This window comes from Xiphophorus hellerii, chromosome 7 (genome assembly GCF_003331165.1).
Source record: "Xiphophorus hellerii strain 12219 chromosome 7, Xiphophorus_hellerii-4.1, whole genome shotgun sequence".
In the NCBI taxonomy this organism is placed as follows: Eukaryota; Metazoa; Chordata; class Actinopteri; order Cyprinodontiformes; family Poeciliidae; genus Xiphophorus; species Xiphophorus hellerii.
Genome location: NC_045678.1, coordinates 24,547,553 through 24,561,565, shown reverse-complemented (window position 1 = coordinate 24,561,565; position 14,013 = coordinate 24,547,553). Strand labels below are relative to the sequence as shown.

The window sequence follows — 14,013 nt, the reverse complement described above, 5'->3', positions numbered from 1 at the left end:
CTTTGCTACATAGAAAAAGATTTGATGGACAGCCTTTTCTTGTTTTTGTGGTGGAAAAAAGTAATAGATTGATGACATAGTGCACTTAACTGCAAAATTCTTCATAATACAAAATGATTAAAAGTCCTCTGTTACTGCCTTTCTAAAATTTGTTTTAGAAGTGTTTTTATTTAGAGCAAAGCAGACCCAAAGTAAAATTTTTCATTCGTGCTGACAAACTTGCAGAATATAATTGATTCAATACTTTAACAAAGATTTGTTAATCCACAACCACAATGTAATTTGTTGTAGTATTTGTAATAGACCAAAACAAAGTAGTATATAATTGTAAAGCAGACAGAATGTCTTCCAAAACAAAAATAAAATTCTGAAAAGTGAAAGGTGCATTTGTATTCAGCTCCTTGATTTATTAGTTTCTACAACCACATTTTTGCTTTATGTTCAGCTGCAAGTTTATTCTCTATATACTGCGAATGTTGAACATTCTTTATTCAAACTCTACCAAAAATAGACTGTTTTATTTGAGCATAAATTTGCATCATATTTTAGTCTGGGTCAATATGCTTTTCTCCAAACCATTGCTTTTAACAAAAGCAATATTGCCCATCAAAGTCCTGCTGATTAATAGGAGGATAGCATGGGTCAAATTTGTCTGTACAAACCTTTGGTCATCTTAAAAATTTAAACAAGACAAGCAAAAAAAAAAGAAAAGTTTTAAATTTTAACTTTTTAAAATAAAATAAAAATTGCATTTAAAAAAAAATAAAATTTCCCAGCTATAAAAATGTTTACGGGTTGTGAATAAGACTGTCGTGACCCTGTCATAAACATGACATAACACCTGTCATGAACATGAGTAAGTCTTCATGAATATTTATGACTATTGTCATAAAGTGTCATTCACATTATCATGACACTTTTAAATCATGACACTTTTAATACAAAGTTGACATTATTCAAAATGTCTTCGTTATGACAGCTTGACATTGACCAAGAAATCATGTTCTGACATAAATTTGTTATAGAAGTATTACCGATTAAACTTTAGCTTTAATAACATAAAGCTACATAATTTTTAAAGTTTAATCAGTAATACCTTTATAACAAATTTATGTCAGATCATGATTTCTTGGTTATTCAAATTATTATATAACATTTAAAAGTATAAATTAATATTGTTCAAAAGATTCAGAGACAGAATCATAATATTTTGTCTGTTGGTATTCATTTGAGAAGTTCAGTTTGAAAACAACCTGACTAATTGGCATAAAGCAGTTATTAACTGCTTCCAAAGTTTGAAAAGTACACTGACAGAGAAAAGAAATTGCCTTCTGTAGTGTTTATTGAGATTTTCTGTCACATTCTCTGCTTTGCCAGTCTTATTTTTCATCGTGAGACCTACCCAACATTTTCCCTGGTCCCATGCAGTTTACTTATCATGGGGCTCATTTCCAGGATCCATGTGGATCTTCTTCCAACTGTGGAATGAAGAAGTACAAAATCAGCACCACCCCTAATCCTGGGAAGCAGTCATTGATATGCTACATACAATCACACTTCTTTAGAGGATTGGGGTTCTTGCTGACAGACAGTTTCTCTCTGCAGCCAGGTCCAAGGTTCAAAGGACATTCTGTCTCTCCTTAAACTTAACTTGTGCAGATTAGGGAAGCTTCCTGTCGTTCTCTGTATCTTGTTGTTCAAAAAAAATGTGGGAGCTCAGTCAGAGGTAGAAAGAAAGAATGACACTCCTTTCCTAATAATTGCAGCATTTGCAGACTACAGTGATTTTGAATAGTATAGTCATACCCCAGGGGACCTTTACCCAAAGAGATGAAAGCTATGGCTTCCTTGTCATTGTAGCAATGCAACAAAAAGCTACTTTGTTGCTCTTGGAGACTCTAGTGGCAATAATTTAGACACAATAAAATATAGTGAAAATATTAACAAGGCTATAAATGTAATTATTACTTTAAAATTCAGAAGGCCTGAGATACCTTTTTAGCTTTCCTGTGTGACCTGTGTGAACACAGAGGTGGTAGAGGGAGCTGAAATTGATCAGTGTTTCTTTTAGGTCTCTAAACTAGAAGGAGTTTAGAGAGTTATAGAGTCAATTTTACAAGTAAATGTAAAGTTTCAGGTGTGGAGTATAGTTGATTGGTAAGAAAGACGAGGTGTTTTATAGGGTTCTCCCACTAAAACACCTCCAGTAATTAACCAAAACCAGAGAGAGACTGCCTTTTTTGACCACTTCTCTAAAAGCACACAACTTTACTACATCCTGATAGTCATGTAACAAGGTGTGTTGATAGGAAATCTGGAACAGAGCAAGATTTTCTAAACACCACTTAATTAAAAGACTCTGTGTGGGATTCCCAGACGTTCGCAAGCCAAATGGGATATAAAGTCCCTCCAAAAAGTTCTGGGCCTTTCTGAACAGATCCCAAGACCAGCTCAACTGTGTCCAGTTATTATAGAGAAGCAGCAGCTCTACTTTGAGCTGTCCCCAGATGATGAAGTTCCTAATCCAATTTTTGAGGATAAGTCCAGCCACTGTGTCTAGGAAGCTCATTTCGACCAGTTGCAACCAGCATTTCATTCTCTTAGTGGCGATCCATATCTCATGATCATATCTCATGATAGTCAGAACATCGTCCCTTATATTTCACAGAACTTATTTAAATGCCACAAAAGTTGATATCAAATCTAAACAGTGGGAAGATAATAATAACACATGTTATTTGTGTCAAAGCTCAGGGTTTTTATTGTTTATTTTTTCTTTCTTGAATTAGACCAAAAACATAACTGACCTGGTTTTTAGACATTGTTCTCACATTTTGATTGGTTGGTAGTATATATGAGCCCTTACCTGTTGTCTTTGTGAAAACAGTTCTGGTCATGTTTAAAGTTGAAAACAAGAGCGCACCAATTTATCAAGTCAGAGCTTAAAGCAAGGCAAGGCAACTTTATTTATATAGCACCTTTCAGCCAAAGACAATTCAAAGTGCTTGTACAAAAAAGTTAAAAACAACATACATACTTAAGCTAGTTGTGCAACAGAATGTACTAGTACTAAACAGGCATGAGCAGCTTGATACAACCCCTTCTTCTATGGAAAAGGGTGAGGTGAGTTAAAGAGTAACTTGTCTTTTTTTAGCAATTTGCATTCCATTTTATGAAAAAGCCAAAACTACATTATATTGCGGCAACAATATTTCTGTACTAAAATAATTTGCGGTGCTGTAAATTGTGTATTAGTAGTAGCATGGGAGAGGATTGTTTCATCTGTCATCTATCACTACAAATAAGTGGCACTGTATAAACAAAATCATAAGCTTACAATATCTACAGAAATCAAATTCTGTTTTTTAAATATGTGTGTTAATTCTGTACTTAATCCGTCTTTATGGATTTTCTGTCTTTTGCCTCCTATTTTCTTTACTTATTAGTTTCTAATTATAACATTTATATTTTTTAAGGCTAAATGAAATTAAACATTTTGAAGCATTATGTCAAATGTTAACTTGTGACCTAAGTTAATCTATAAGAGCTTTATCATACATACATGTTTCCTTTCAGGTAGCAGATCTGGTTTTAAGTGGCAGGGTTTTCCCCATCTAATAAAACTAAACAGAACTATTTGAACATATCTATTCAAAGTTAATATAATGCAAGGTGCTATTACATCTGTTGGCTTACACTAACCAACACAAAGTATCCATAAAAAATGAATGTAATTTGAGTTGACATTTGTCTCTATGTTCTTCTCTAGAATGCTGTTCATCACAGACTATGGGAATGTGGCCAAGCTTGAGAGGTGCAACATGGATGGCTCTAACCGGACCCGACTAGTGGATTATAAAATTGAGCAGCCCACTGCTGTCGCATTGGATATGATCAAGAAGCTTGTATATTGGGCAGATGCCTACCTGGATTACATTGACGTTGTGGATTACCATGGCAGGAACAGGCACACCATTATCCATGGCATCCAAGTGAGTGTCACATTTTACTGTAAGCACAGCTTTTTTCCTTCTACATTTAAGGAGCCAGTTTAGATAAATGTTAGGGCTTTTCTTTACAGCAATGCATTTCTCTTCCCTTGAGAAAATCAAATTATGACATGACAGAGTTCTTGGGTATTTTTTTCATTTGGGCACCATGATACGAGGCAGGTGGTACATTCAGTGTCTGGGGTTTTAATTCACTCTTCATTTTCATAGAAAAGGTCTTTTGAAACCTTGATGTTTTATTAAATAGAAAGAACTGAGTCACACGTGGAGCAGTCTTCGAAATGAGCATATCAATAGTCTCTCCCCTGTAGTACACTTTTAAGCCCCTTTCATTGCAAATTATGATTATTCATTAAAAGGCCATTGCCACCAACGTGGATGAGAAATTCAGCCTTTATGAGGAAAAAAAGGACATACATCTTAGCACTTTATTATGTATGCAGGTGTTCTTTGGATGATATTGCCTTGTTCACATTTGCTTGTGCCCTCATTAGACTGAGGATCTTAATGCCATTGGATCTGCATATCAAATGTCATACAGAGCCTCAATTTTTTTCTCCTAGACTGTGCATTTTGTGTTCATGTTAACAAGCTGCCTCTTTACTCTTTTATTTTTTATTAGACTTAATTTCACATTAAACTCATTCATATTTTTAATGATGTTACTCAACTTTTCCAATTTTGGACTGAGCTTTTGATAAAATATTATTAACAATGCTACTTAACAATGCTACTTAACAATGCTTAGTTTATAAGTTGGGCTTATTGTGCTAGTGAATACACTCTCACTTGGCATTGCTAGTTTAGGGCCTTTGTCCATTTGGAAGGTTTTAATGTTTGTAGCAGAATGGTTATTGGCAGAATAGAACAAGAACTTCAAATAATTTTACACCAAGTACTGGCTGCAGTATTTGGCTCTATCTAATCACATCTATTACAGAATGACACACAAAGGCTTAAATATAAAAATACATCCCCAAATAATATTTGATTAGATGTCATTTATACAAATACACCTTAACATAATTCTCAACTAGAGGTGGTTATTTTTTCCATTTTTCATGGCACATGATTGATATTGGTGGATATGCAGGCAAGGACCTGTCATTCAACTATTATCCACTGCTTTCTAGGGTTTGTAATCATAGACCTGTTTGAGCACCAGAGTGTCAGTAATTTACTTTGAGTTATTCCCTATTCTTGATTATTCTATCCACCTTTTGTAACATAACAAAACCTCAAGCAGCAAAACACACTCACAACAATGACGGTGTCATCAAAATGCTTGACAACTGGTACAGTGTCAAGAATTGAACCTTAAAAGCTTCAATTCAGTTACTCCAAAAATACATTTTGTTACTCTTGTCAGATAACTCAGTCTTTACTCGGTCTGAGAGTAAAACTTCTCTTTAAAAAAGTTTTTTTTTTTCTTGGCCAAGTGTGCAGTCGCAGATTTTAGTCCAACCTTACGTATGACCAATTTTTTCCTTTATTGGTGCCTGCTTGCAAAAATATATATATATTTTTTGCAAGCACAGATTTTGTTGACCAATTGTTTTATCCAAACATCCAAAACCCAACCCTCAACCTTACTGAATGGGTTTTGACTTGATTGAAAATTAGGTTTGCCCCATAAAAATCAACAAATTTGAATAAACTCTACAAATTCAAACAAAGAATCGAGGCCAAACATTCAGTCAGAATTGTGCCAGAAGCATTTTGAAAGTTACGAAAAGAATTTGATCGAAGAGAGTCTGTATGAGAATTTTCTATGCAAATATTACTGTGGGTGCATACACATATTTATGCCTGCAGATATACTGTAATTTTGACCCTGAACAGAATGTTTCAAATGCATCCTTAAAAGGCCCACAAATTAATGACATTCATGCCCAGGGTGACTGAATGTCAACTTTTCACTTTTCGTCTGTACTGACATGCTTCCTGTGTTCTTGGCTTTTAGCATAAAAACAACATCCAACTTTACTTTTTGAAAGGAAAGCAAAAATGTTATTAAAACAATGAAATCAAATTTCAATAAAGTTCATTTTTAATTTGTTTGAATTCTTTTATTTTTTTTAAGTATCCAGTGATGGAAAATTTTCTTTGTAAGAAGCTGTTTAAGATCTACTTGGTAGTAGATCAATTTAGTGTTGAAGCTAAATTCCACAGACAGAGAGATGGACGAGAGGGTTAATTTGTTATATTTTTTTTCCAGAAGCATGTTTCTCAATGCTCCTGATGTAAAGGTGTGGGGCAGTGAGCCTAGGTGTATTTCCTGTGAACATAGCTCATCCAGCCATGTTGCTTTGTGTAGGTGTCAGCCTGCTAAATGTAGCATAGAGGGTGGTTGTGTCAGGGCCAGCAGTCTCCCAGTGGAGTCCAGCTTTTGACCCTGGACAGGCTGCCAAGTGTAGTAGACGACCACACCTCCATTTCCCATCTCTCCTGTGCTTGATGCATGCTTGGGATACAGCTCATATTGAATCTGCTTTGTTGTTTTCTTTTTCCTCTTGTGGTTTGACTTATGTTTAAAAAAAAGACAAATTGGCTTTTTCTTATGTTTCAGGTGTCATACGTATATGCATTAGCTGTGTTTGAGGACTACCTCTACGCCCTGCACTCTGCCCCTTCAGAGGAGAGTTCATCTGTGGAGTTGCTGCAGGTGAACAGGTTCAACATCACAGCAGAGAGCAGGACATTAGCCAGCCTGGGGAATTCTAGAGCCCTGCGTGTTTACCACAAACTCGCTCAACCGAAAGGTAAAGGACATTTTCCAATAAGTAAACATGTGCAAGTATGTGTCACAGTCTACCATCCGTGACTCACAAGGTGTACACTAGAAAAAAAGTACTTCTGTGGCATACAACATTAGTTTTGGTCTTTCGTATTTTTCCCCAGTCAGGAGCCATGCATGTGAAATGGATTCATATGGAAAGCCAGGAGGATGTTCTCAGATTTGCCTTCTGAGTGGAAGTTACAAGTCTAGAACCTGCCGCTGCCGTATTGGCTACAGACTTGGTTTTGATGGAACATCTTGTAAAAGTTAGTACACATTTTCCTTTTTTCTCCATAAATCACTTTAAGGTGTTACTAAGCGATATGGTATTCAAAGTTGTCTTTTAATTTTTAATAAGTTTTCACAATTGTTAAATTTTATTCTGTAAAGCCAAACCTTGTATCCAAATCTTAGGGAAATTAATAGACAGACTTGTAATGACCGTAATCCTACCAGTTAGCCCCATCATGAAAAGCCTATTCTATCACCATCATTCCATTTAATGAAAAAGACAAGATGTAGGAAAAAAATCTTTCATTTGGCAGTCAGAGAGAGAGAAATTGTTTCCAATGAGCTAATGAGCTAAAGTAGATTGCATCCAGTGTCATTGTAGTGGCAGACCGCTATTTAGGGTGATGGAATCAGATTATACCGTAACCAGACACTATTATATACACCTTTTGAAATGTTTTCAAAAGGTGTATATAGCCATGATTTGAAAAGACAAACTACTGAAGTTCAAATCAGTCATTATAACGGGGATATTCAAGTTATGGAGAGTGAAAAGTGCCAATTTATACTAAAAAAATAACTTATGAAATGCTTATTTAAATGTGTCATTAATTTATTAAAACTAGAATGTCATCCATAAATGATTCATTAAATATAGAATTAATTATATGTGCCTCTATTAAATGTCTACATTTTATTTTAAAAACCAGATATAATTATTTCATGTTTTAATAAATTATTTATTTTTCCTGTAGTGAAGCAAAGCAAGAATTCATTTAAACTGTCACCTTTCCATCAAACTCAGCAGGCGGTAGTAGGCCTGCTTCTATAGGGATACTGACATCTGATTTGCTCTTTCAAGCAGCAAGTTTAGACAACTTCTTCCAAGTTTGCTTTGACTCTGGGTAAATATTTTTACTGTAAGTTTGAAAATGACTTCAGCAAATTGTTGTAATTTATTTATTACAAACTCTGGGCGAGCAATACTCCAGACTCTACTGTATATGTCTAGTTTGTACTGAAATACCTCTAATAAGTTCACAAGAGAGCTTACTGAGGTACTGCATGGAAGAAGCTGCCACAGACTTCAGTCGGGATCAATGTTGGCTCCACCCACTCGCTATGACGGCTAATGCTCTCTTGTGAACTTATTAGAGATATTTCAGACCAAACTAGGGAAATAGAGGCTGGAGTTGCTCACCCAGAGTTTTGCAAAAATTGCAAAAATTTAAATATGTTATTTTTGCGCTTTCCAGCAAATATATCGACCTCTAAGCTAAAGAAAACATGGGAGAAGTTGTCTTAACCAATTATGATATAGAAGCAATCCTAATCCCGCCCACTGAGTTTGATGGTGAAGTTGACAGTTTATTTTAATTCATGACGTCCTTCAGCACAGGAACATAATAATTTAAGTCATGAAATAATTATATCTAGTTTTTTAAATTAAATCAATACATTTAATTGAGGCACATTAATTAGGTCTATATTTAATAAATTATGTATTCATTTGTAGTTTTAAAAAATAACACATTTAAATAATAATTTTATATGTTCAATTTTTTATTATATTTGGCACTCCTCCCTACCCATATCAAGTGACTTGTTGGTGTTAGACTGGCTGGTCTGAGTACTTTAGATGTGATCTGGGATTTTCATGCAGAGTCATATTTTAAATTTACAGACAGTGATTAGAAAAAGAGAAAATATCCAGTGAGTTACAGTAATGTGGACGAAAATGTCTTACTCATGTCAGAGGTTAGAAAAAAAATGTATGGTGTGGTTTGAGATAATATAAAGAATAGTTCACATCAGCACTCGTTGCTACCAAGGTGCATAGAATATGATCTTTAAAAGGCCCATAATGTCAAACCATAGAAAACCACTTTGGGTGCCACTGCTGTCAGCCAAGGAAAGGAAAGTGAGGCTACAATTCACATAGGCTCAACAAAATTGGATAATAACATATTGGAAAAAAAAATTTGCCTGGTTTTATGAGTCTCAATTTCAGCTGTGACACTCAGTGTGCAATCAAAATTTGGCATAAATGACATAAATGCATCAATTCACCCTACCTTGTATCACCAATTCAGACTGTTGCTGATGGTGTAAAGATATAAGGGATATTTTCATGAAATACTTTCTACAAAGTATGAACTGAGTTTTGTTCAAGTGCCACAGTATATTTAAATATTGTTAGTGGCCATGTCCATCCATCCCTTCATAATTAGAATGCACTTATTAGAATGTGACTTATTTGTACTCTGATGGCTACTTTTAGCAGCGTAACACTTAGTCACAAAATTGAAATCATATCAAGCTTGTTTTTTCAACTTGATTCAACCAAAGTATGCCTAAAAAACTGTCCGGCTGATGTTTCTTGCTCAATTCACAAGCAGAAATTGTAAAAAAAACAAACAAAAAAACAACAACATAACAATCTGATGGAAAATTAATAACAGGATTATAAACAGTTATGCTATACTGAACACCTTGCAACAAGAGAATGCTTTAGAGTCAGTGCTGTCAAATTTTGTTTGTCTGCCATAGTGTTTAATAAATTCAGCTCATCAGCTCTATTGTTGAGCTTATTGTGGTGCCATCATCCCAAGTACACATAAAGCATAATTAAATATTTTTCTTTTCTTTTTTTAAATCTTTCTATTTTATGAAATTATGTAGTGGAAACACATACTTGACTATTTAGATATTATTAAAAATGACTTCTTTGTGTACTATCTCTAACAATTAAACAATAATGAAATAATTGTAGCAGAGTATATGCTACAATCATTACCTATCTGTATCTATCTCTAGATATCTTAAGGAGTTGGTCTGCCTGTTACTGTAACAAAAACCCAATTTCTTGGGGGCTTTCAGGCAGGCCACAATGACCTATGAGACTTTTTTAGTCTCTTATGATGAGACCGGAGGCAACAGGTGTGTTGTATTTATGTTGCAATTAAATTGTTAAACATGCAGAATTTTTTCATTGCATCATTATTTTTTGCCCTATTTCTCATATGATTAGGAAGATTTGCTGGATCTTTTAAAAATCTCATTCTGCTATGAATAACACAAAGATACTTGCAGTGAATTAAGATTCTTCCACTTGTCTCTTATTCATTGAGCTCTGGCTATTCAGCTTGACCTGACTAGTGAGGTGCTGTTCCTGGGATAATTACACAATGTTTTCTCTTGAAATAATGAACGCTAGCCTTGGATAAACTTCACTTACTGTAATGTTTTAGCTTCAAAAACTAGGTTGGGATTTTTAAAGGTCCCGATATATACCATTAAGATGTGTTCATGCTACGAATAGCTTTATAGATTCAAGTTGGAGCAACGGCAGAAATACTGTATGTTGATTATTTAATTCAGGGTGAAATATACTTTAATGTTAACAATAATTAGGACTGACAAGTGCAGCAGATGTCAGTGTTTCTCTTTGATCCTTCTTTGTTCATTATTATGCACTTCCTTGTGCTTTATGATTAAATCTGCTATATTTTTACTCTTTTAATTAGTAAATTACTTTCCAAACACATATAGCGTCATCTTAAATATTTTATGTATGTTTTATATTTTCTGGAAAACTACAGTGCAGTGAAAAAATATTTACCTATAGATTTGATTATTTTTTTCACCAGAACACTAAAAAACACCTTTCAAATGAGGATTCCATTTATTAAGGAGAAAAAAAAAGATGGTCCACATGTGAAAAAAGTAAGTGTCCCCTAAAATTAATAACTGCCCCAAACTTGTATAGCAACTGCTATTACCAACTCAGTGACTTTCTTACTATATTTAGTGACATTTCAGACAAAAAAAAAATTGGTATCGGACAAAATTGGAACCAGCAGGTCAGGCTTTTTAAAGATTGGTGATCTGGGATCGGCCAGAAAACTGCAATCGTTGGCATCCATCCATTATCTTACACCTTTATCCCTAGTTGGGTCACCAGGGGTGCTGGTGCCCATCTCCAGTGGTCAACAAGTGAGAGGCGGGGTCATCACCCTGGATAGGTCACCAGCCCAACCATGGATGCACACACCCATACTGAAAGAGAATTGTTGTGTGCATTCCTCATATTTTTGTCCTCAAGCAGTAATATTGGTGCAAATGTTCTAAACTGCTTTCCAAAAAATTTTTGTAATCATGTTTAGAACAGTTAGTACTGCGTTGGCATTGCTAATTAGAAATCTAGTGTCTCTGTGCACTTTTCATAATGTAAGTATTGTACTTTTTGCCTGAGGCCTTCAGCAGGCTGTGAAAGTTGCCCGATTCTAAATATTTCAATGCAAAAAAAGTAAATAAAATGATTTTCTATGTTTCAATTGGTCTTTCTGCTGTCTGTGGAGGTTCCTTGTTATTTTTCTGTAAAGCACCGACTCTTGCTTCTTAGAGTTCTCTCCCGCATTTCACTGTAATAATCTGACACAACTTGTAACACTAAATGTTTGCACAAAGCACATAAAAAAAATCATGTATTTTTTCTCATTCTCACCACAAACGTTTCTCTGAAGGAAGATATGAAGAGCAGCAGACAGTTCATGAGGCTATCAGAAGGATTTTCTATCAAGCTTCGACTGTAGCTTTAAACTTTAGTCCAAGTATGAGCATCTGATGAAAATAATGCAAGCCATCAGTCCCATCTCTGCTTGCAGTTGTTTTCAGATTGAAGTTTTTATTGCCTTTTGTATTGGCTTTTTATCATTCATAACAGCCAAACACCTGTCTATGAATTTCATTATTGGGATAATGTATAATAATGTTAAATAAATTTCTAAGTAATCTAGTGTGACATGGATGGATGAATGGATAGATGGATGGATGGATGGATGGATGGATGGATGGATGGATGGATGGATGGATGGATGGATGGATGGAAAGAAGGAAGCATTTTCATACATCTTTTTTGTCATCTTTTTATGACAGTAGCTCCTTTTAAGTATAAATAAGAGAATTCAGCCCAAGATTACTGTTGTTTGTTGGGTTTTTTTTTTTTGTCCCTGTGAAGGTCATGTGTCATAATAGAGCTGGCTATGTGCAGGCAGAGCCTTGGGCTGACAGTTATAAAGATGAGGGCAGGCGAAAACAGCTTTATGCGAGTGTGACGTTGTCCTATCGACCTGTTGGGACGCCTGATAGATTATTGCCATAATGAGGGTTTAAGTTTGCCTGCATTTGTGGGCTGCTCTGATCAATTGTTGGACATTGTGTAGATGACAATAAAAGCCGAAGATCAAATTGATGACACAATTTGGGCGCCTACAAGATTTCGATCAGAGTAATGGAGCTTTGGGAGCTTTTGCATGACATGTTTGATTTATTCCTCTCTAGTGGATGTTCTGATGACATCAACTATCTCTCTCTTGCTCTTCATCTCCTAAAGCATAATGAGATTTTTTTGTTAAATGGTGTAGTTTTTCATACAGCAGTCACTGTTAGAGTTTGATATCTGGGTCTCTAGCAGTGCTTAATTGCCTCCTGGTTAGTTGGTCTCTCTCTTACAAAAATGATAAATTGAACTGAGGCATGTGTGGTCCTCACCTCCAGCATCCTTGTCTCTTGGGTAGTAGGTGAGACTGGAGAGAGGTCTGCTTCTCTCAGTGGAAGCCCTACTTCATTCCTTATTCTTCCTCTCTAGAGGTTCCTCAAGGTTTCGAGTATACACAATCCCCATGCGACACAAAGATGCCACTGAGGAAGTCCCTCAGCTCCAGACTTCTGTTTGTTTTTCTTACAGAACACCATCTTATTTAGATTAAAAACACTATTCATAGCCAAGGTAAGCATTGCAATTGAATGTTTGCGAAAGTAATTCATTACTTTTATTGTCGTGGCAGTTTTGCAGTGAGGGCGTGATTGAGGGTGGTGAGTAGAGTCATTGGCACTGATTACTGGCTCCATTAGGGTGAATAGATGGCTTTGGACTTGCAAAACATATAAGAACAATGTGGTTGTTAAGTGGGTTTAATGCACGGATCAGCACTGATGAATTAGACCAATTAATTGACAATAACAGTAAAAAAAAGGTCTGTCCTTTCTTGCTTTGTAGAGCCCAAAAACGATTTCTTCCTCTTCTATGGTAAGGGGCGTCCTGGGGTCATTCGTGGCCTGGATATGAACATCAAGTCTGGTGACGAGCACATGGTACCTATTGAAGACCTTGTCAATCCTCGAGCCATAGACTACCATGCAGAAATGGGACACATTTACTTTGCTGACACCACCAGTTTCCTCATTGGTCGTCAAAACATAGATGGAAGTAGCAGGGAGACAATTCTCAAAGATGGTGAGTCAATGTTTTTTGTATCTTTTGGATTATTTTTTCTTTTGTAAGTCAGGTTCATTGTACTTTTTAAAAGTCCCTATTCTCCGTTACGTCTATGGTCATAAAATAGCTTTTGCACATCTGTGCTACTAAAAAAAAGTGCACTTCAAATATCTTTTTATATCTTTTCTCGTTTTTAGGCAATAAAAATCTCACACATATAATATATGGGATGATAAGGGGATATAAATGAGTCTGCTTCTTAAGTGTAAAGCAAAAAATAACACTTGCAACTATTTTTAGGTTATGATTACTGTATGTACAATGAAAATATATTGACACATGTATGATTATCTGTTTCATTAATTGTATGTTTTGAAAATTCTCAGAAGAAATGAAAAAAAAAATATTGAGAAATGTCTATCATATTTTGTGGTGCTGACTTTGTTCCAGAACTCGATAATGTTGAGGGTATTTCTGTGGACTGGATTGGAAATAATTTATACTGGACCAACGATGGCTACAGGAAGACGATCAGTGTTGCCAGGCTGGAGAGAGCCTCTCAAACCAGAAAGACACTGTTGGAAGGAAACATGTCACACCCTAGAGCAATCGTAGTTGATCCTCTGAACAGGTAAACTCTCAAACCATATACTGATAAGGTCAGAATGTTTATCTAGGGTTGATTTATAAAGCATGCTTAACTGAATTCTTGA

General features: G+C 35.4%; 1 protein-coding gene across 4 annotated transcripts in view; it reads left to right on the top strand.

The window, feature by feature from the left end:
• Positions 1-14,013, top strand: part of lrp1bb (low density lipoprotein receptor-related protein 1Bb) — a 338,038-nt gene that overhangs the window by 160,538 nt on the left and 163,487 nt on the right. For all 4 annotated transcript variants that reach the window (XM_032567549.1, XM_032567548.1, XM_032567546.1 and 1 more), the window contains exons 8-12: positions 3,770-3,992; positions 6,580-6,772; positions 6,912-7,055; positions 13,082-13,318; positions 13,751-13,931. In XM_032567549.1, the coding sequence (XP_032423440.1) occupies positions 3,770-3,992; positions 6,580-6,772; positions 6,912-7,055; positions 13,082-13,318; positions 13,751-13,931 (978 nt within the window). The remainder of the gene's footprint in view (positions 1-3,769; positions 3,993-6,579; positions 6,773-6,911; positions 7,056-13,081; positions 13,319-13,750; positions 13,932-14,013) is intronic.